Raw genomic sequence first — 23,284 nt, 5'->3', positions numbered from 1 at the left:
ATTAATGAATTAATAGTTTTCATCTTGAAGTAGATAACTAAATTTTTTGTCACATTTGCAAGATTATGCCTCTGCTGACGATACCTGGTTGCACAGAAATTCCGCTAATTCTAAATAAAATCTATTTTTATTCTGCACAATTCTCCTTTGTCCATTTCTGTAATTTGTGTCATGCCTCATGGATCTGTATATTCAAATGCATGCTCATAGAAAATTAGTTCTGGAGTATTATTATGATCAGTAGAGAAAAAGATGACAATATTTATAATGAGAGATGCAGGTCTGTATGCACTATTATTCGGTTGACAGAAGGCAGTCATCCTGTTTGTGAGAATCTTAAAGTCATGTAAATAAAAAACATTGCTGGGAACTATTCCTGAAGCGTTGCAGATGTAAAGCCCTGAAATATCTGTCTTGCTCTGAGCAGTTTACACACACTCCTCTTCTCATTTTACAGCTCCATGACAGTGGTTCTAAAATGTCAGTGAAGCCAGAACCATCCTAGGGTCTTGAGCAAACTCCAACATCTAGATATAATTCCCCAAGGATATGATTCAGTATGTGTTAGATACACTTCAGAAATGTGTTTTCATAGCAGTTCTGAGTGATGATGTCACTACTGACCATGACCTCGGGAGAAAGAATCATTGCATAGATGATAAGTTGCCTCATATGACTAAGCTTACACATGAAGGTGTTCACAGACGTTAAGGTTGTAGGTAGAGAGGCTGCCAGACATAGCTTCAATCGATGATGTTCCTGCAAGCATTAGAAATGGAAGCTGAGCCACAGATCCATGATCTCATGCCTGACCCAGCCTTCATGATTTGCTTGGCAAACTCAAAGAGCTCATAGCTACAAGAGAAGCAGACTGGGATTCTTGAGGCCATCTAGGATGAAAGTCTAAGTCTCTGAAACAACGTTACGTCCATTTCATGAAGGTCTCTGCTCCCCTAGTGGAATATTGGAAGAAGAATATCAAAGTAAACTGTTCTATAAGAGAAAGTTATTCTGAGAAACTCACGAAATTGTAACTAGGAAGACCTATGGAGCAACACTGACATTCATACAGGGATGACACACTCCTGTACTGACGCAGGTATTAGCAGTGCATAAACCCATGTAAGGAGATTTTGTTCCAACGATGACATTAGTGCTCCATAAATGCGTAAACGGAAACATTTGGTTTGACGGGATTGCGACTAATCAGATGTACAGGAACTTGCTGTAGGCAGGTAAAGTTGAACAGACTTCACCTGGGGCCTAATTGGAAAGAATCCTGATCAGATAGGAAGAGTGCTCAGAGAGAAGTAGTGATGATCTGTGCTCCCCTGTTTTATAAAAATTGCTTTTAGAAAAGAAATGATACATGGATGTAGACAGTGTTAGCAGACACTTGAAACTTGGGTTTGAGTAGAGTCATGTCTTATTATATTTTGAGAATACTAAATGTTTCAATAATTTATGGACATAAAGATATATTACTCTCTCTGACTTAAACATCCCTCACTTTGGGCAGAGGAGGAAATATGATGAGAGATATCTAACGCTAAAAGCCTTTTGAAAAGCAGTATGAAAACCAACTACTACAGAAGTGTCTGAAAATAAATAAATTTATTGAAAGGATTTAGAAGAAATAAACATATAATGAGGGATACAATATTGCAAATAGACTTCATAGGTATGAAAATAAATCCCTAGTGCTAAGAATGTTGTGCATCTTTTTAAATATTTGTCAGGTTATGACTACATTACTGAAGACCTCTTATGGTGTAGAATACAGAGAAAGATGGTTCTTCATTAGTAGTTTCCTCGCTACTGGGCAGCAGTCATAATGCTTGAAGGTGCTGTGCATGCTACCTGAGGAGAGAGCCATCATTAATATCACTATGATATAAAATCTAAGATATACAAAAATGATCCCCCTATAAAATGTGAGGAACAGTCACACAACTATTATGGTAGTAGATAGCTATATTTTGTTGGACTTACTTGCTCATGTTCTCCCTCCTTCTGCTCCTCATTTGGACCTTGGGAGCTAAGTTCAGTGTTCCAATGGGTCTCTGTCTCTATCTCTATCCATCGCCAGATGAAGGTTCTATGGGGATAAGCAAGACATTCATCAGTGTGACTATGGGACAAGGCCAGTTCAGGCACCCTCTCCTCTGCTGCCCAAGGAACACTCTGGGGACCTCTCCTTGGACCTGGGAACCCCTCTAGAGTCAAGTCTCCTGCAAACCCTAAAATGGCTCCCTTAATTTAGATATTTACTTCCCTGCTCCCATATCTACCCTTCATCCATCCCATTCATCCCATTCCCCTAAGCTCTCCCGAATCCTCCCCTTCTCCCTTCTCCCTACCCATCTTCCCTTACATCCACCCACCCACCCCAGTGCACACAACTTTTGTCTGGCAATTTTGTCTACTTCCAATACCCAGGAGGATAAATATATGATTTTCTTTGGGTTCACCTTCTTATTTAGCTTCTCTAGGATCACGAATTATAGGTTCTCTCTCCCTTTTCTTTTTTAAGAGATAAAAAGAACATGAAATAGGGTGGGCAAGGTGAAGGGCATCTGGGAGAAGTTGGAGGTGGAAAAGAAAATGATAAAAATATAAAACCAAACACAACTGGCAAAAAAAGTCAATGAAGTGATTCCTAATGATATTCTGCTATACTTGTAGATCAGAGCCTAACATAAACATCATTGGAGAGGCTTCATCTAGAAAATTATAGAAACAAATGTAGAGATCCACAGTCAACCATTAGGAAGAACTAGAGGAATTCCATGGAAAAGAGGGAGGAAGAGTAGTAAAACCAAAAGGGTCAAGAATGCCAAGAGAAGTTTACTCACACAATCAACTAACCAAGGCTCATAGGGGCTCACAGAGGCTGAAGCAACAACCAAGGAACCTATATAGGTCTGAACTAGATCCTCTGCATATGTCATGGTTGGATAGGTGGGTGTTTTTATGGGGTTCCTAGCAGTAGGAGTAAGGACTGTCTTTGAGTCTTTTGCCTGCACCTGACACCCTTTTCTTTCTACTGGGTTGTCTCCTCCAGCATTGACATGAGGGTATGTGCCTAGTCTTACTTATTGTAACTTGTTATACTGTGTTCACTTTATTTCCCTGGGAGGCCTGCCCTTTTCTGACAGGAAACAGAGGAGTAGATCTGAGAGAGAGGGGAGGTGAGGGGGAAGTAATTGGGAGGAGAAGAGGGTGGGAAAACTATGACCAGGATGTAATATATGGGAGAAGATTAAAATTAATTAAGTAAATAAATAAAGAATGAATTAAAATAAATCAAACAAACAGAAGTCAAACATAGCATAGAAGACTGTGGGTGATGAGTAAGAGCTGATGTCTCTACTAGGTGTTTTTCAAATTCCCTAAAATAATGTGATGTGCCTCTCAAAAATATTCTTCCCTGTTTTTGCTACATTTAGCAACTTATTGATTGGTCTTGGATTTTATGCACATTAGAAAGAGAAGGGTATAAAGTCCGTACATGTTACATATTTCTTCCCTGATCTGAGGAAGCCAACAAATGCAATAATCAATGGATAAATCAAATAATATAAAACTCTGTGCCATATGATATAATACAACCTAAGAAAATGAGGAAAATGTGATAGTCATTCTTTTGAGATATTTTACCTCTTGTTTGTTCCATATTTTAATACTGGTGAAAGACACTACCTTCCATCAGTACTCTTTATAAAGAAAAAGATTCAACTAAAACCACTAGCCAAATAGCTACCTAGACAGAAAGGGTGTGTGCTAAGGTAGGGGAAGGACAGTGCAGTATTATTATTTAGTGTTCAGAGCTATCCTTACAATAAGTCCTAAGTAACTCCCAGGGCTTGTTGCAAAACAGTGTGGCTGGTTGCCTCTAAGGCCACCAGAATGTGTCCTGAAAACTGATAAATATAGGAACTTCCAGATGCCTGTGTTGCCATCATGAAGAGTGAAAGATAAGATGGTGCCTCTAGGTGGTGGCTCAGTTTAATTTCCGAAAGAAAAGGCAGTGTTTCCCGAGACCCCTGACAGCAGGCCACTGGCTTTCCCACTTAGCCTTACACTGGGCTTTCTTCTTTGGGAGTCACTATGCAGGTGTGTTCTACCCTGACAGAGGGAAACAGGGTGTTCCAGGGTCTGTGTTCTCATAAGATCGAACCATCCAGAGGACGGATCAACTGTAGCTGCGGACTATTTACAAAATAGAATATAATGACTAAGTCTAAGTAAGCCAAGGATGGTAACAAAACTTCCCATTCTAAAGTGCTAATATAAAACACAGCACAGCTTTGCCAGGAAACATAATCAACATGGAAAATACCAGGTATAATATGATGCAAAGTCTGTAGTATGGCTGGCTAATATTCTCTGTCAAGGCCAGCAAAATCAGGTTTTCAAAATCCACAGAGGAAGCCCAAACTCATCCCTGAGGGAGAGTCCGAGATTATATCTCAGAAATAGCCTGAAGTCAGAGTTCCTGGAGGCTTAAACCAGTCATTAACACAACCAATCAAAAAGAGGACATAATTGAGGGGCAGAGCCAACCTCTAAATATTTGGGACTTAAAGAGGGGTGTTGCTGAACCAGGTCCTGGGACTTCAACAACATTTGAAGAGTTGAGTCTGTGGAGCGAGCTGAGGCAGCGGCGGTCCCCATAGGTGAGTCCCTGACTCTACATAGGAAGAATCTTAAGTTGTCCTGGAGGGGCCTGTGAGAGACTCCATGGGTAATCAGGAAGATTCCCCAAGGAGAACACATTCTAAAGCTCAGTATACATGCTGTGAGTAGGGAGCAGAGGGCGGAGGGAAGACAGAGAAGAATCCCGTGTTCTTTCCTCTAGCTCCAGGTTTGCAGAACATCCACTAAGTACAAGTCTGAGTGTTTCCACAGAGAGTGACAGCAGGTGCCATGCACACCAGTAACCATCAAATGTAACGTTCTGGAAAATATAGATGATCTCTTGCACATGACCCCTGGGTGTATCTGTTTTCAGTGCATGTGCAGATGAGGTAGCAGTCGTAGAGTGTTAGATGGCGGGTCCCTATTCAGGCTCCATGAGGAGGGTTGATTTAGAGACCCAGACAGTTCTGAACATGAATTGCCATAAGGGGTTTTCTATTGTACTCCACATCTACATTTGGATTTGGCTTCCTTGCTTTTCTCCTTCTCCTTCTCCTCCTTCTCCCTCTTTCCTTATTTTTTCCCAGGGTTTCTTTGTGTAGCCCTGGCTATTCTGAAACTCCTTCTGTAGTCCAGACTGGCCTTGAACTCACAAACATTAGCCTGCCTCTGTCTCTGGAGTCCTGAGATTAGAGGCATGCACCACCACCAACTGGCTCCTATGATTTTCCATGTGACACCATCTTTATTGAGGTAGTGAGTGGGGCACATGGTTGCATGGTCCCAAGTGTGGAATGGAAGGAATAGTATCTGTGATTCTTCCTTCATTCCTTACAGAAGACATTTCACATAGTTTTCATTCAAGTAGGGAAGAGGCAAGACAAACCTGATAATTGCTGTGTAAAAGAAAGGGATATAACATCATGTGGCCTGAACTTAGGGATCACATTGAAATTAGGATCCAATACCATATAATAGAAGTTTTATGGTTTGGTATAATTGCAAATAGTCTTTCATTGTTGCAGGAAGCAGCTGCTTGTTCATTCCAGGCCACCTGGATAGCTTTGACCCAAAATAATCACACAGAAACTATTACTTAAAAACACTGATTGGCCCATTAACTCTAACTTCTTATTGGCTAACTCTTACATCTGAATTTAACCCATTTCTAGTAATCTGTGTATCACCACGTGACAGTGGCTTACCGGCTAAAGTTTCAGCATGTCTGACTCTGGGGGATGTCTGACTCTGGAGGCTTGATGACATCTCTCTGACTCTGCCTTCTTCCTCCCAGCATTCCCCACCTACCTAAGTTCTGCCCTATCAACAGGCCAAGGCAGTTTCTTTATTCATTAATGGTAATCACAGCACACAGAGGGGACTCCCACATCATCTGAGTAGTTGGTAGGGCCTCTGAAGTTATTATTTGAAGTTTTGACCAGAATGTTGTAAGAAGGTGCACCAATTAAGCTAACCAAGTTGGAATCATCTTGAGCAGTTGGTACCCAAAACTCATCTTAAAGTAGCACTATCAGCATCATGGCATCATATCAACCAGGTTGTCATTGTTGTGGGGCCCCATATTTTTTGTTCTGGAAACTTTAAAGATTACTGCAGAAAAATGTATTGTTCATTGTGGAAAACATTATTCATATAGAAAAATATTCAATGAAAGGTACAATAGAGCCAATAATAGGTATGGACACCAGATATAGTCGATTATAATAAAGTAGTTCCACACTAGCTCAAAATGGAGTATAATAAAGGTCTCTTTATTTCGGGGTAGACTCACAGATCAGCAGTCCTCTGCATGAGCAGGGAACAGGAACTGAATCCAGCAGCCAAGGGACTGCACATGTTTCTACATCTGTATATATAGTACATGTGGCCACGCCGGGAGTGAGCCAGTATTTTAAAGGCTATTAACTGAAGGCGTTCCCACAGCAAAGTTTGCTTGGCAGGAATCATGATACCTAAATCCATTGTTCTCTTTAGCTTCTGTTCCTCACTATGTACGGAGATCTCGTTGAAATAATAACATGCAGTAGAACTTAAATTTTCATTGATGGAATTCTGGGCATATGTTCTTCATTTTGTCACTGGATCTAATAACATCAGCAGCTGAAGACATTTTATAAATGTATGTGTAGTCAGGTCTTAATATCTCTCCCCTCTCCAGGTGCTATAGTCATGATGTGCACACTCTTCCTGGTCATCCTGTGTTTGGAAGTGTCCTCAGTTGTTCCAACACTTGATCCCACATTGGATACTGAATGGCAAATGTGGAAGATGGAATATGAAAAATCATACAGCCTGGTTAGTAACCTAAGAACTCTCCAGAAGAACCTCAGAGCACATTGCAATTGCTGCTGCAACTGTCCAGGCAAATTAGAAGTCACAGATTTCTCCCATCACCACTGAGAGATTATGTACTCATGATCCTTGTGAGCACAGGATAGCCAGATTCCCCTTTCCTCAGTATCTGGAGAATGTATGGCTCTAGTGATCGAGAAAAGCTCTCCTAGGCCTCTAATTATCATCAACAGCAAGTCCACGAGGTCAGCTCATGCAGGAGTTTAATTAGAAGAAATATCACCCATTATGTTCTTATCCAGGAGGAAGAAGCACTGAAGAGGGCAGTATGGGAAAAAAACTTGAAATTTATTAAGCATCACAATAGGGAGAATGCCCTGGGGAAGAACGGCTACACCATGAGAATGAACGCCTTTGGAGACATGGTGAGCGTGACATGGATCACTTCACACTGTGTTCTCTTTGATGCTTTACATGGAGTCTTTTCTTTTCTAATTATTTATGTACTTTCCCTTGAAGACCGATGAAGAATTCAAGAACACGTTGATTAAATTTCCAGCTCGAACTCACAACAAGGGGAAGAGCATCTGGAAACGTGATGTTGGTGATGTGGCTTTCCCCAAATTTGTGGATTGGAGAAAGAAAGGCTATGTGACTCCTGTGAGAAAGCAGGTACGGCCGTGTCATGTGCCTGTCTTCTGAAAGCATGTTGAAGAGGAAAAGGATATGGTGTTTTATACACATTGTGTGAAGAGAGATGTGCAGTACATTTTTAAATAATATCTTTTCTTCTTTGAGTGCTTCATACACTTTTATAAATCTATCAATCCTAGAAAACCATCACACCCTCTCTCTTTTAAACTCCATCACTCTTCCTGCAGAACTCATGCCCTTCGACTGTCACTAAAAACCCATGAAACTAATTTGTCTTGTTCAAATGTGACATGACCGAGGCATGAACAGACTTCTAGGAGTCATGTCCTTTAGGGATTGATTATCCCTGCCCAGTTGTCTATCAACTGCTTTTAAATAATTTTCATTAAGTGGAAATTTGTCTGAGTTCTTTCTGTGATTGGTATTTGTCTGTGGATGACAATCTTTTCTTCCCTACTCAGGGCAACTGCAGTTCTTGTTGGGCATTTTCTGTGATTGGTGCCATAGAAGCACAGGTAATCTGGAAAATAGGCAAGCTCACCCCTCTGAGTGTGCAGAACCTGGTGGACTGTTCTAAACCTCAAGGCAACAATGGCTGTCTTTCGGGTGATACGTACAATGCCTTCCAGTATGTTTTGCACAATGGAGGTCTGGAGGCTGAAGCAACCTATCCATATGAAGGCAAAGTAAGTGGACCTTCTATGTTGTCATTTTAACTCACTTTGGAGTGTGGGATATTTGTAGAGAAAATTCACTGTCTTCAGAGCTCAAATTATTTGGTAGAATCTCTCTGTTCAACATCAGTTCTGTCATTAGAGTATCTACATTTGCATAGCTCCCTGGTGAAATGATTTCAGTGCAACTCTCTTTGCTTCTGTGCACATAAAGAATATTCAAGCTATAGTATATATTATACAGATTTCTCCACCATTAAAATACCTTATGGATAGGAAGACCAATAGGTTATCATTGAAGACATGCAGACTAATTTTCAGCTCTAAATCTCACAATAGCATTTCACTTCCTGGGATCATTTACAATAGCCCAGACTGGAGTGTGCTCAGCTGCAAAGTACAGAGTGGTATGGTTTTGGCTCTTGTTCCCAAGAAGGTGTCTGGAAGTAACTGACTCTCTTACCTCTTTTTCTTTTAAAGGAAGGACCATGCAGGTATAATCCAAAGAATTCTATTGCTGATATCACAGGATTTGTGTCCCTCCCAGAAAGTGAGGATGTCCTAATGGTTGCTGTAGCAACGATTGGGCCCATCTCTGTTGGAATTGATGCTTCTCACAATTCATTCAGGTTCTATGAGAAAGGTATACATATTTTTTTTCTAGATAAGAAAAACATTATGACATCCCTATGCCACAACGTGTTCATAGATTGGTATTTATATATAAATGTGATGTGAATAGTTGGTTTTCTGCAATTTTATTTCTCTCTGTATAATAGTCTTGAGTGCAGTTTTTTCACCTGGTGTGACCACCACTTGCAATTAATAACACAATTAATAACATTTATTGGTTAGGTAATTTTTCAACTCTCCTCCATTTCATGGATGTTTTAGGTATTTATAGAAATTGATTGTTTGAAATTAAAATAAAACAAATCTTCTTAAATTAAATAATTTATCTTGTATAAACTTAGTGTGGCATGAGATTTTTATAATAAAAAAGTGCAAGATTCCAAGGAGCCATCTCATATGCAAGTAGATAAGTGTGTATCAGCAATTTTATGCTGTTTGGGATTGCTCCCCCTTTCTGTGAAACTCTCCTTATATTGCTATTCTTGGTAATAATAATTAATCCAGCTCTTTATTGCAGTTTACATCATTTCAGAGAACTTTGAAAATGTCTCCTACTGTTGGTGGCAGGACTCACTGTTGGGTGTTCTGTGCATCTCACATCAGTTCCATTTTATTTCTCAGGTATTTATCACGAGCCAAACTGCAGCAGTAGTACTACAAGTCATGGAGTTCTGGTGGTTGGTTACGGATTTAAGGGAAATGAAACAGATGGTAAAAAATACTGGACGATCAAGAACAGGTATACATTGTCAAAAAATGTATATTTGAAATTTCAGGGGTTTGAGAGATAGTTCAGTGGTTAAAAGCACTGGCTCCCTTTCCAAGGGGTACATAAAGGAGTTGCACACTGCAGTCAGTAGTTAGAATCATAGCATAAAACTTTATCCCATCTAAGTTGAACAATGTCTGTTCTTGTCTTTCCATGTACATTCATGAGGTTTGTGTACATGTGTGAATGTTTGCATATCTGTGAATGTTTGCATATCTTGCATACACATGGATACATGTGTATGCAAGTGCACATGTGTAGATGTCTGATGTTAACATCAGATTTTTCTCAATTTATGCAGCTTCTCTATTGCAGCTGTGTGTCTCACTGATCTATGAGTTCACTGTCTAGTCTGGCTAGCCAGCTTGGTCTAAGTATGTCTGTCCTGTCATCAGTTCTTGGGAATTTGAGTTACAGGCACAATAAAATGCCAATCTCACTTTCATGTGGCTCTTGTTCTTCAAATATTTTTACATCTTGAACGAACTACTCACGACGTGTGATCATAACATTCCCATTCTGTCACTGGTTTCTTGCGGGTCAATATCATGTCTGTGCCATTGCTCTTCTAAAATCTAACACATTTCTTAATTTTGAACCATATATGGGTAGACAATCATTCTGCCTGTTCTCTGCTGTGGTGTTTACAGTCCTGTTTTTGGTGCCTCTTGGTGCTGAGGAGTAGATCCTCTACCTTTTATGATCCTTCTGCTAGGTTGGTCTCTGGTCAATATATATGTAATGTATAATGTATGTAATACGTATATATTATATAATAAATACAACATGCATTGATTTTTACACTAAATGGAAAACATGATTTTTTTTTTCAGCTGGGGTACAAAATGGGGCAAGAAGGGCTACATGAAAATTGCCAAAGACCAGAACAATCACTGTGGAATTGCTTCATATGCGCACTACCCCACTGTGTGAGCAGCCTGATGCTGTCACAAGGGAGCAGTCGGTGGAAGGCAGCATTTACAGATGAGTGCTGTTTGCTTTTTGGTGATCATCCTTTGATGGGTATATTCAAGAATTGTTACCCTGAAAAACTTCATTGTCATATGAATTTTGTGACCTTTCAACTGTTTGGCATTATGGCCACTATTGCTTTAACCAATATATGTTTATGATTTCTGTAGAAACTTAGTATTAGTCTTAAAGATTGTGCAAATAAAAATCATTTAAACAGTAAAAAAAACAAATACAATTTCTGGATTCTTTCTCTTTTTTCACTGACTTTTTGTGATCAAACTTACAATTCATTATGAACTCAAGACTGGGTGTTAATCTCGTGCCCATAGGATTATGTGAGTGGATCTACGGTAAGGAATGGTAGTCAACCAGTGGTTGTGGTTTGCTTATAGAGTTCTAGTTATTCTCCAGAATCCCAGTCCTGAAAAGCTATATTATAATTTTTGAATTTGATATTTTAGCTAACACAAATTCACCTAATCCTAATTCTAGGCCCATCTGTGCAAGGCCATGACCCATGTGCTCCTCCAATGCACATTGCTGGGCTGTGACTACCTTGTCATGACTTCAACCCTGTACTAGCTCTCTCTAGAGCCAAGAAACCATACTGCAGCATGCGCTGATAAAAGTAACACAGCTGTAGCACAAGATAAGGACCTTAAAATAGACTTTATTAGTATCATAGAATTCTTTACAAGATAAATGAAGAAATTGATGAAGACAGGAAGAGTGAAAGCAAATCAACAAAACAATTCAAGGCCTAGGAGCATAAATAGAATCCATAAAGAAAACACAAACTAAGGGAATTCTGGCAATGAAAAATTAAGAATTCAAACACAAACCTCTGAGTCAAAACTCAACAACAGAGTATAAGATTTGAAAGAAAGATTCTTAAGGAACCAAAAACAAGATAGAAAAAAATGAATACTTCAGTAAAGGAAAATGATGAATTAATAAAATTCCAGACACAAATCATCCAAGGAATGCGTGACACTATGAAAAGACCAAACTTTAGAAGAATAAGAATAGAAAAAGGAAAATAAACACAGGCAAAAGACACAGAAAATATTTTCAACGAAATCAGAGAGAAAATTTTATAACCTAAAGGATGAGGTGCCTCTAGAGGTACAATGTACAGGAGTCATACAGACCACCACAAAGACAAAATCCCCTCAACAACGACAACCAAAATACTAGGTTTACAGAACAAATATAAAATATGAAAGACTGCAAGTGGGAAAGACAAGTAATAAATGAAGACAGGACTATTAAAATAACCCCTGACTTCTCAGTGGAGACTATACAAGACAAAAAGCCCAGTGCAGATATTCTACAAACTTGAAGAGACCTCTGATATCAGCCCAGACTAATATATCCCAGAAAACAGTCAATAATGATAGATAGAGAAAGAAAGGCATTTTATGATAATTTCTAATTTAAGCATTATTTATTTTAAAATACTGTCCTCTGGAAGGCACTATAAGGAAAACTTCAACTTTCAGAGGTTAAAAATGCACATGATAAAACAAAGAATAAATAGCACCAGACTAACAAATAAAAATGGGGGGAATACCAAGATAACAAAACTATAGGAATTAAAAAAACACTGTTAATTGAAAACCTTTCACATTAATGGTCTCAGTCCCCACCCTAAAAGAAACCAACTAACAGAACGGATGCAAAAATAGAATCTAACCTTCTGCCGCATCCAAGAACCACATCAAATATAGATACCACCTCAGAGTAAAAGGGTGGAAAGATATATTCCAAGCAAATAGACCTAAAAAGTCAGTTGTTATATCCAGTTAATATCTGAAAAAATAGATGTCAAGCAAAAACTGACCTGAAAAGATAGAGAAGGACACTACATCCTCATCAAAGAAAAAGTCCACTTGAATTTTCAGCATCTATGCACCAAACAGTGGGGCAGGAAAGTTCATAAAGCGATTATTACTACTTAAAACACACATTAATCCTGTCACATTGATAGAGGGAGACTGCAATGTCTCACTCTAGACCATAAGCAGGTCATCCAGAAAAAAAACTATACAGAAATGCTAGAACAAAGAGACAACATAAACCAAATAGACCTAACAGATATTTATAGAAAATTTCACCCAAACACAAAAGAATATACTTTCTCTACACATCATGGGACTGTATCCAAAACTGACGACCACATCCTTAAAAATAAAGCAATTCTTAAGAGGTACACGCACCAAAATAAAATAACGGCTTCTGTAAGGCAAGGGACACTGTCAACAGAACAAAATGGCAGCCTACAGAATGGGAAAAGATTTTCATCAACCCCACATACATCAGAGGGCTGGTATGCAAAATGCATAAAGAGTTTAAGAAACCTGACATCATTTAAAAATCAAATAATTCAGCTAAAAATGGGGTACAGACCTAAACAGAGAATTCTCAGCAAAAGAATCTCAAATGGCCAAGAAACAATTAAAGAAATGTTCAACATCCTTAGCTATCAGGGTAATGAAAATCAAAACGACTCTCAGGTGATCAGTTTTAACAGACCTAGAACCTCTAATGAAATAGAAACAATTAAAAGTCTACCAATCAACAATAATCTGCTACCAGATGGATTTAGCACAGAATTACCCCAGACTGTCAAAGTGAAGTTAATTCCAATATTCCTCAAATTATTCCACAACATAGAAACAGAAGGAACATTGTCCAATTTATCTTATGATATCCCAATTACCCTGATACCTAAACCCTATGAAGACCCAACAAAGAAAAAGAATTACAAACCATTTTTCTTATGAACATAAATGCAAAATTTCTCAATATGATACATGTTAACTAAGTGTAAGAACACATGAAATTATCGTCCACACTATTCAAGTAGGCTTCATCCCATACCTGCAGGAATAGTCCAAGATACATAAATCGATATATAGTCTACCATATTAGCAAATTGAAAGAAAAAAAACCTCATGTTCCTCTCATTAGATTCTGAAAATGTCTTTGATAAGCTCCAACATCACTGCATGATAAAAGTTTTTGGAGAGTTTAGAGGCACAAAGGACTTCCCTTAGTGTAATAAATGCAGTTTACCGCAAGCCCAAAGCCAACATTAACTTAAATGGAGAGAAACTCAAAATAATCCAATTAAAACAAGGTAAAAAGAAAGCATTGTTCACTTTGTCCTTGTATCTTTAATATAGTATCTGAAATCTTAGCTGGAAAAGAACTCTTAGCAAAAGAAGATCTGAAAGGTATCAAGGAGATACAAATTTGAAGGTAAGAAGTCACAGTATTTGAATTTAGATGATATGATAATATACATGCGTACCTAAGAATTCTGCCTGGAAACTCCTACAGTTTGATAAATACTTTCAACACAGCAGCAAGGCACACAATTAACTCACAAAAATTAGTGGCCTTTACATATAACAAATGACAAATGGACTGTGTAAGAAATCAAGGAAATAAGATTTCACAATAGCCTCAAATATATAAAATAACACAGGGTAAATGGATTCATAGCAGACAAAGAAAGAGACCTTGGAGACAAATTTTAGAAATTACACTTTCAATGAAAAAATGACAAAAGCAAAACCAAAGTCACAGAAAGGAATATTTAGAACTTTGGAGATTATGAAAAGAAAATATATATGTCTCCAATGCATAGAAGGACAAGAAGAATGCCAGGTGAATGACATGCATCCGATATTCACCAAGATTTTAGAAGAAAATGTCCCCAAACTCAGGACAAACCCTTAAAGTTACAGGAAGTACACAGAACACCACATAGCACCAGAAAAGGAACTCCACACACCATATTATGGTGGAAACAACAAATGTGAAGAACAGCAACAACAAAAAGACAATGAAAGCTACCAGAGAAAAGCCAAAAATCACAAACAATGAAAAAGCCATCAGAATTTCTAGAGACTTCTTAATCACAGCTTTCTAAGATAGAAGAATTTAGAGCAATGTGCTCCAAATTCTAAGAGACCATGAATACCAGCCAGTCCAGAATTAGAAAATAAAATATCTGACGTATTTGAACTAGAACAAAATTTTTCCATAATACAGGCTAACAGAGTTGTGCCTGCCAAACTAGCTGTAATGGTTAATCTGGTTGACAACAGGACATAAGTGTGAAAGGGAACCTCTTTTGAGAAATAGCTTTTATCAGATTCATCTGTGAGCATTTCTTTGGTTCATTTTCACTTCTGGTAACTGACATTGAGTGCCCGAGCCCAGTGATGGTGATACCGTCCCTACACAGGTGGACCTGGACTTAACATGGGCTTTGGAATAGGACACTATTCTTCATTTGGGGATGGCTTCTCCATCAAACTCATGCCTTGCATTCTATATTTGACTTCCATAAATGGTTGACTGTAAACTGTGAAATAAACACTTTCATCACCTTTTTTTGTTCATGATCTCTAGCATAGTGACAGAAGTCAACATAGAACAGAAATTGTTAGCAAGAAAAGGGGGTGTTGCTATGATGGACCTGAATGTGTTGTTTTGGAGGAGAATTGTGATGACATTTGGAACCCTGTCCTGTAAATGCCAATGAGTTCTCAGAAGTTAATGTGATATTTACTGTTTTTTATAGATTATGGGGCAATCTAAAGGTAAGATGCTGTCCAGTGTTGGTGGTATCCCTGTTTTTATCTCTGTGTGAGGCAATGAGCGAAGAAATGTTGAACTAGTATGAATATTGTGTCTAGGAAGAAATATAAATAGCCTTAATATAAGTCTTGGCATTTTGGTTCCATAAATGTAAGGAATATATTTTAAAATCTATTTTGGTTAATTTAAAAAAAAATGCTGCTTTACTAGAGATAATGCAGTACCTCTGAGATAGAAGTTTGCAGCAGGCAGATCTTGTAAGAGGAAAGCATCATAAGCAAGCTCCAGACAGGCTACCCAGCAGCTCAAATATGCACCAAGCCCAGGATATATTCATGATATGTTAATGATCTAAATTCAAGAGGAGGAAGAAGAAATTGTGGTCAGGATGTAATGCTTGAGAGAAGAATAACAGAAAAATTAATTAATTTAAAAAAGAATTTACAGAGTACTCAGAGCCAAGTACCCAATCATCCTGTGAATGAAGAATTCTTAAAAGAAAGCCAAAATTGTCAGGTTTATGTGGATGACTTTATCCCAAATCTCATGATAAAAGCAGAGGAAACATAGGCTATAATTTTAATAGTGGCTGTTGGTAAGAAACACTCATTTTGCTGATGTGTCAAAAAAGACTACAAGGTCAGGAACCATGTTTTATTTAATTCCAATTTAGTGGGAAAGCCTTGGATTCCACTCCTGAAAAACATGCGGCATTTAAGTTGCTCGTTCATGAATTTGCCTTATTTCTCCACGTGCTATTTTTTTTTTTTTTTTGAGCCTATCCTGGAGCTAGCTTGGACCAGGCTGGCCTCGAACTCACAGAGATCTGCCTACCTCTGCCTCCCGAGTGCTGGGATTAAAGGCGTGTGCCGCCACCCCCCCCCCCCCCCCGCCCTGGTTCCACTTGCTGTCTTGTGTTCTTCACATATACCTCCTTTTTTTCTCAGTTGAATCCTAGTATCACAGAGCTGCACACTCTTCTATCAAGGAACGACTCATTTGTATCTTCACACTGAGGTTTTTTATTTGATTGCCAGATTGGATAATTTGAGTCAGGTTTACAGAGTCCTGTAACAAAGGAAGGACCTCTGTCTGTCTCACAAAGGATCAGCCTACAGTGTCAATGCTTCCTCTATATCTGCATTTAGAGAAGTCATTAGGGCTCCAAGGGGAATTGGTAATTAGTACTCATAAAGAGGAAGTCCTCTTGAGGCACAAACCATTATCTTGTTGAGAAAGACACATTAACTGGCTTCTGTACCTGGGTCTTGTCAAGAAGATGGTTTCTCTGTGCACTGTGTTAACCTGTCAGCGTTATTCTCATGGTTACAACTAATAATGTTGTCAGAGAATTGTCCACATGGATGGTACTGTACTCAGTACTTGACAACTTATAAGAAAGTCATAGACCGCCACAGACCAACCACCCTTTTAAATTCCTTTATACAAATAAGAAGTATAGAACCAACCAATACCTATGGTCTAAGCCTACCCAAACCACACTTGTCAGAATAAACTTACCAGTACTCTGGGGAGTGATGAGATTGTTGTCACAGGTATGGACATACTAAGGTCCCCAATGCATCAAGCCCATGGAAATGGAAAAGATTTATTTCTTTATGGAATTCTAAATTCTTCAAGATGTAGCCTATGGAATTCTGCCTGGAGTTAGATAATTCTCCTGAATTTAGTACCCTGGTGTTGACTCGCGTGACAAGAATAATGTAAAATTACTCTGGCAATTTCAGTATTTTGTAAAATATAATGTTTCCATTCAGTTCTCCTTGTTGTACTACCTCATTTAAAAATACAGACAATAGATTTAATGTAGAAATCATATAAATTTGAATTTCAGGAATATTTTGAAGTTCAAGGTATCAAATACTTTGTTTTATCAAAACAACCACATTCATCAACATCTACTACTTTATCAATTATAATAAGAAAACTGAGAAGCAAAGTGCCGTAGTATTTTCACTTGTGCCCAGCATAAAGGAAATCCAATATCCAGGAGGAATGGAATCTTAGGATATATGTAGAGAGATCTATGCATGCCATTTCAGCACACTTCTTGGCCTGCAAGATCAGCATCATGGATGTGGGTCTATGCAACTACAGCGTGCTCCACATGACTGAAAGATAAGGACATTCATTGTAAACTTCCCAAAGGAGGCTTTAACACCCTCTGAGGAATGAATGGGGGTGGGAAGGGGGAAGTGGGGAGTCAGAAGAAGGGAAGGGAGGAGGAACTGGGGTTGGTATGCAAAATGGAAAAAAATTTAAATGAAAAAAGAAAGCTAGGGAAAGGCAGGGAGAAAGACAAAAGTAAAAGGGAAATAATAAGGAAGGAATGAAGGAAGGAATAAGAGAGAAAATGAGGTACAGTAGAAAGATATGTGGAAAAAAATGTAAGATGAGATCATTTATAGGGACTGAAATATTGATTGATAGAGAGATATATAGATAGATGATAGATAGATAGATGATGGATAGATGATAGATAGATGATAGATAGATAGATAGATAGATAGATAGATAGATAGATAGATAGATAGATAGATAATCTGGTAGTGCCAGACCTGTTCTGAATTAGCTTTTTCACTCATTCTGTGGAAATATAGACTCCAGTAGCAATGATGAGAGGCAGTGCAGTTGCTCCTCAAAGAATTGTCCATATGACCTAACCTGCTGCATAAACAACTGGATACATGGAAATATGTATTAAGGAAAACTCAAGTGAATGAATATTCTAGAACAACTAATAATAACAGCCTAAAACTGTGACAAATTATCACTGGTTGAAGAATATATAAGTGAAATGTATATTCATAGACTAAGGATTTTAAGTCACAAGATGAAGTGTTGATATAAGGCATAGTATGAATGATTTTAAATTATTAAGTCAAACAAAAACTCACAACATATAATGAGATAATGAGATACTTCATTAGTTTATTTTTATGTAGGAAGCATCATAATATATTACTGAGATATTAATGATTTAATAGTTGTTGTTCTATCAGTTCTGAAGTATGACATTGCTGCTGACTGTGAAGCCATAGGAAATAATCATTGTGTAGATGGTCTGCTCATGGGGCCAACTTTACACATGAAGATGTTCACAGTAGTGGTCGTTGATGGGAAGTGCTGCCTGATAACTGTATAATGTGGGAAAATGGCTTCAGTGCACATCATGCCAGCAATCCTTAGAAATAGAAGATGAGCTATAGATTAATTGACCTCATCCCTGACCCAGAACAAGAAGGAATATACACTTCGACCTAGCATCCCAGGGCAGGTGTTTCTGGGTAGGACTGTGTATCATAGGAACGAATACCAACTACTGACACAAAGGGCTGTATTAGAGTCCAGTTACTGAGCAGCAAGGGAAAGTGCTGAAGAATTAGCCCAAACAGTGGGAGAAAATATTTGCTGACTGTATATGCAAAGAGAATTAGTGTTTTGGATATGTTGGATATGTACTGAATTGAAAAATAATAAACAATAAAACAAACTAAATAGAAAGATGGACTTTTGAACTGGACAGAAAGTTCTCAATCACCTTCCTGGACCTGGAGGGAGGGGGGAGGAACTTGGATTTCCCACAGGGCAGGAAACCCTGACTGCTCTGGGGAATAGTGAGGGAGGAGGAGAGGGAGTCAGGGGAGTGGGGGGAGCCGGAGGGTATTGGGAGGAGGGGAGGAAGTGGAAAGAGTGTTTTCGGATACTTGAATAAACAAGTCTAAGGGGAAAAAAAAGAAGAAATAGAAATGCCTGGTATACACTTTAGAAAGTTGGAAAGTTTTCAAAATCCTTAGCTACCAGAAAAATGCAGACTGAAGCTGAGTAAAGATTCCATCCCATGATAATCAGAATGGTGATGATCAGGGATTCACATGACAACGCGTTCTGATGTGGATGTGAGAAGCGAACCCTTACACCCTGCTAGCTGATACAGACACAGCTCCATTCAGTGATCTTACCTGGCTTCTCCAGATTTGGGAAGATTTGCCAGTCAGCGTGGGAAGAGTTAATCTTTCCTCATGAGAAAACGAAAGCTAACTCTCCAGAGGAAAAGGAAACTAGGAATCCAGACATCCAGCAGGAATTCAGACAGCACCGACACATCCTGATAACGCTCATTCTCACAAGCATTTAGACGATACCCCAGCATACACTGCAGATGAATATTTTCCCTGGACACAGTGCAGATGCCGAGAAATGAGTGGGCAGCACACAGCCAGTGAGAAAAGAATGCCAGCCACTGTAGAAAGTCAAACGATGACAAATAATGGCCTAAGAACAAATCTCTTTCTGCATTTGGTTTTATAAATGAAATGATCTGAACTCAGCTGCAACTTTTCTTTAACTCTAGTCTGTGGCTGCTGGTTTGTATACAGGGCTTTGTTAAGAGATACATCAGAAAGGTTTTTCTTCAAGACTTGGTATTTTTACTGAAGGAATGTTAACTTCATGGAGGAGGTATTTATCATGATTGTATATAACACTATAACTATTCAGTTTGATCCTACACATATAAAAACTAATGAGGAAATCTTTATTATGTTGCAAAACCATCTATGTAAAGTTTATAGTATAAAATAAAAGATTAATTATGTGTTATCCTTTGCACAAGGGCCATGCTAATCTTCTCTGTATCATTATGATTTTAGGATACGTGCTACCAAAGTTTCACAGAGAATAATTTTATTCCTGTAAAGTGACTGCTTCCCAAACTGATTGAAATTTCAATCTAGAATACTAAGCAAACTATAATAAACTTCCTGATATAGTCTGAAACAAAGACAATTAAATTAGTCAAATCTAAATTCTACATTTTTCTAAAACAAATGCTTATTGCACAGAAAATAAAATTAAAAGCTTATGGCTACACTAGCATTTAAAAAGTTGCTGCTAACTATAAATACCATGTTGAATCACAAATGTCATATGCATTTGTCCATAGTTCATGAAAAAATGCACAATAGTTCTTTTTAAAAACATGATTTTTATACAACTTTGTTATTACAACACCTTTGAATATGTTTGAAATGTAAGCAATAATCAACTTGGTGAAATCTAGGGCAGATCTTTTACATAACAAAATCTGTAAGAAGTATTTACAAAATGTGACAAGCATGGGAATATCTAATGACTTAACTGGGAATGTCTAATGTGCCTTCAGTACGTGGGAATGTATAAACAGAAAGTTTGGCAGGAGTATTTTGTTTTGAAATTAAAATGCTAGTAAACATTGTTCAAAACAGTGGTTCAGAATAAACTAAAATTTGAAAATTTTCTTAAAGTTTAGCCACTTTTAATTACAATATGGTCAGGGTCACTAGCAGGGAAAATAGAATATATAAATAGTGAAAGTTGATATGACTATATAAGTTACATACTTCAATATGGAACATAAAAATAACTTTAGAAATATAATTATTTGAATACCTACTTTAGTCTTCCTACATTTGAAAACTGATAAATATACATTAATCTTATGTTTAGTAATTGATATACCTGCTTGTGTGTTGGTAGAAAAAATTATTTTATTTTGATACTAAATAATTCTTATATATTATTATTAAACTGGCCTAGTGTGTGTTTAAGCACATATCTGCATGTGTGTATTAATTTTTTAAATTTCTAGGAGAAAAAAATGATGTGGGATTTCTCTCTCTATGCTGTGAATATGTTTTATTTATTATTTGCAAGTTGTTTACAATGCACTACCTGTTTACTTAGGTAATATCATATTCTTCTGGCGTCTTTGATGGATTTAAAGACAAAATAGTTATAGCTTTCCTTGGTTATGGTAAAAGACAAATTATATAAAACTTTAGACTCACAAAAATATTATAACGGTAATTCTTGCTTGATACCTGTTTTATTATATGTATTTTTGCTCTGTTAAAGTTAAAAGCTTTCTTTCATTTAAATAGGAGAGGGGAAATGATGTGGATTCCCCTCTGTATGCCATGTATATATTTTATTACCATTGATTAAAAGAAGCTGTTCAGGCCTATTGCAGGGCAGAATAGAGCCAGGCTGGGTCAATAGAAAACGAAATATCAGGCCTCGGATAAAAGAAGCAGATGTAGACCATCAATGAAAAATAATGATTAAAACCCAACCAAAAACACCAAAAAGGAATAGGTAGAAATTTGGGAGATCATGAAAAGACATCTACTAACAACAGGCATAGAAGGAAAAGGAAAATCCCAGGTAAATGGTGTAGATCTGACATTCAACAAAATCATAGAAGAAATCTTCCCCAAACTTCCCAAGATAAGAAATGATTCACCAAGGAGCACACAGAATCCTAAATAGCACCAGAAAAACTTGACAAATCATATTATAGTTAAAACATTAAATATGCAAACTGAGAAAAGGTATTGAAAATTATCAGAGAAAAGGCACAAATCATAAACAAGGACAAACTCCGCAGAATAAGAGGTGATGTCTTAATAGAAAATTTAAAAGACAGGAGGTCTTAGAGAAATGTGCTCCAAGTCCTAAGAGCCCTCAGATGCCAACCCAGGCTACCTCACCCAGCAACAGCATCTCACAGTGCAGAAGGACAATGAAAAACTTTCCCGTTGCAGTGCATCAGAATTATGTCTGCTAAGTGGATCTGATGGCACAATCTTGTTTGTCAACTGAACATAAATGGAAGAGAGAACGATATTTGAAATATAACTTCCATAGGATTGGTGTGAGGGCATGTGTTTTGGGCATTTTGTTGACAGCTAATTGGTGTGGAGGGACTCAGCCCACTTGAGATTATGCCATCCCCATACAGGCCAACCTGGGGTATAAAGGAATTGTCATTGAATGTGAGCCTAAAAGTAAATAAATGTTTGGCAATTTGGGCTTGTTTTCTACCTCAGACTCATGCTTTGAGTTCCATATCTTGACTTCCCTAAATGACACAGTAAAAACTGTGAAATGAACCCTATTATCACCCAGTTTTCATTTGGTCATTAATCTAGTATAATGACAGATGCCAAAGCAGAACAGAAATAGGCCACAGGAAAATGGGGAGTTGTATGATAATCCTGACTGTATTGCTTTTGAGCATTGTAGTGGCATTTGGAAGCTTGGGATGTAAGTACCATTGAATGCTCAGAGCTTAATATGCTGTTCAATGCATTCTGTAGATTATGGGAAGTCCAGAGGCAGGAAAGGATGTTGTCCATTGTGGCAAGGTTCCTAGATTTTGTGTCTGATAATTTAGAGAATAAATGATGGAGAAGTGTGAGTACTGTGTCTATGAAGAAACACACATTTCCCCAAACATGTATCTGGACATTATGATTCCATAAGTGTAAGAAACATAAGTTAAAAAGCATTTTTGTTAACTTACAAAACATTATGTTTAAGTAGGAATAATGAAAATCATGATATACAAGTTTGCACCAGGCATCTCTGCTAAGAACTAGGCCTCAGAAACAAGTTACAAGCAGGCTACTAGAAATCTCAGCGGGGAGCCTATCCCAGGTCGTATCTATGATAGGCTAATGAGGAACCCCCAGGTGACACTGAGATGCTGGTGAGCCAATCCCAAACTGTGATCTCTGATAGCACAAAGCTATTGCATAGTTAAATGATCACTGAAACTTTAGAAATGGTCTGTAGGATCACACCAATGTGTTCTTGAAACATAACTTCTCTAGCTTTGTGCTTACACCCACATGAAAGAGGACTTAAGAATCTGTGTATTGTCTTGGTCTCAGTGAACTTTGAATTTTCATCATTGTTAATGGGCTCACACAGGCCTGTCTATCAGTCATAGCCATTGACCTAAGCTCACGAGGAGCTCCTGAATGTTCTAGACTTCCATGAGCTGCTTTACTCACATGAAAGAGGACTTAGAAATCTGTTCTTTGTCTTGGTTTTTGAAATTTCAACACTGTTACGGGGCTCACACAGGTCTGTCTGTCAGTCATAGCTATTGACCTAAGCTCACGTGGAGCTCCTGGACCTCAGTCAGTGCCATTGTCCTAGGCTG

The 23,284-nt window shown here is 37.9% G+C and overlaps 1 protein-coding gene and 1 pseudogene across 1 annotated transcript; one reads left to right on the top strand and one right to left on the bottom strand.

Moving 5' to 3' along the window:
- Positions 1 to 6,816: 6,816 nt before the first annotated feature.
- On the top strand, positions 6,817 to 10,865 carry LOC125408890 (cathepsin R-like). The gene is made up of 7 exons (XM_048447554.3): positions 6,817 to 6,957; positions 7,257 to 7,379; positions 7,474 to 7,626; positions 8,070 to 8,294; positions 8,763 to 8,925; positions 9,537 to 9,654; positions 10,518 to 10,865. The coding sequence occupies exons 1-7, from the start codon at positions 6,832 to 6,834 to the stop codon at positions 10,615 to 10,617; spliced, it is 1,008 nt and encodes a 335-aa protein (XP_048303511.3). The 5' UTR covers positions 6,817 to 6,831; the 3' UTR covers positions 10,618 to 10,865.
- Positions 10,866 to 19,871: 9,006 nt separating this feature from the next.
- LOC125409114 (U6 spliceosomal RNA) lies at positions 19,872 to 19,969 on the bottom strand (annotated as a pseudogene).
- Between the last annotated feature and the right edge of the window lie 3,315 nt (positions 19,970 to 23,284).

This window comes from Myodes glareolus, chromosome 14 (assembly GCF_982192425.1).
Source record: "Myodes glareolus chromosome 14, mMyoGla1.1, whole genome shotgun sequence".
NCBI lineage: Eukaryota > Metazoa > Chordata > Mammalia > Rodentia > Cricetidae > Myodes > Myodes glareolus.
Note: the sequence above shows the minus strand (reverse complement) of the source record. Positions and strands in the feature narration are given on the sequence as shown.

Bases quoted from the DNA above. Each gene is read 5' to 3' on its own strand.
- LOC125408890 (XM_048447554.3), top strand. From the start codon at position 6,832: ATGATGTGCACACTCTTCCTGGTCATCCTGTGTTTGGAAGTGTCCTCA. The intron at 7,627-8,069 runs GTACGGCCGTGT...TTCCCTACTCAG, and splicing joins TGACTCCTGTGAGAAAGCAG to GGCAACTGCAGTTCTTGTTG. The intron at 9,655-10,517 runs GTATACATTGTC...TTTTTTTTTCAG, and splicing joins TACTGGACGATCAAGAACAG to CTGGGGTACAAAATGGGGCA.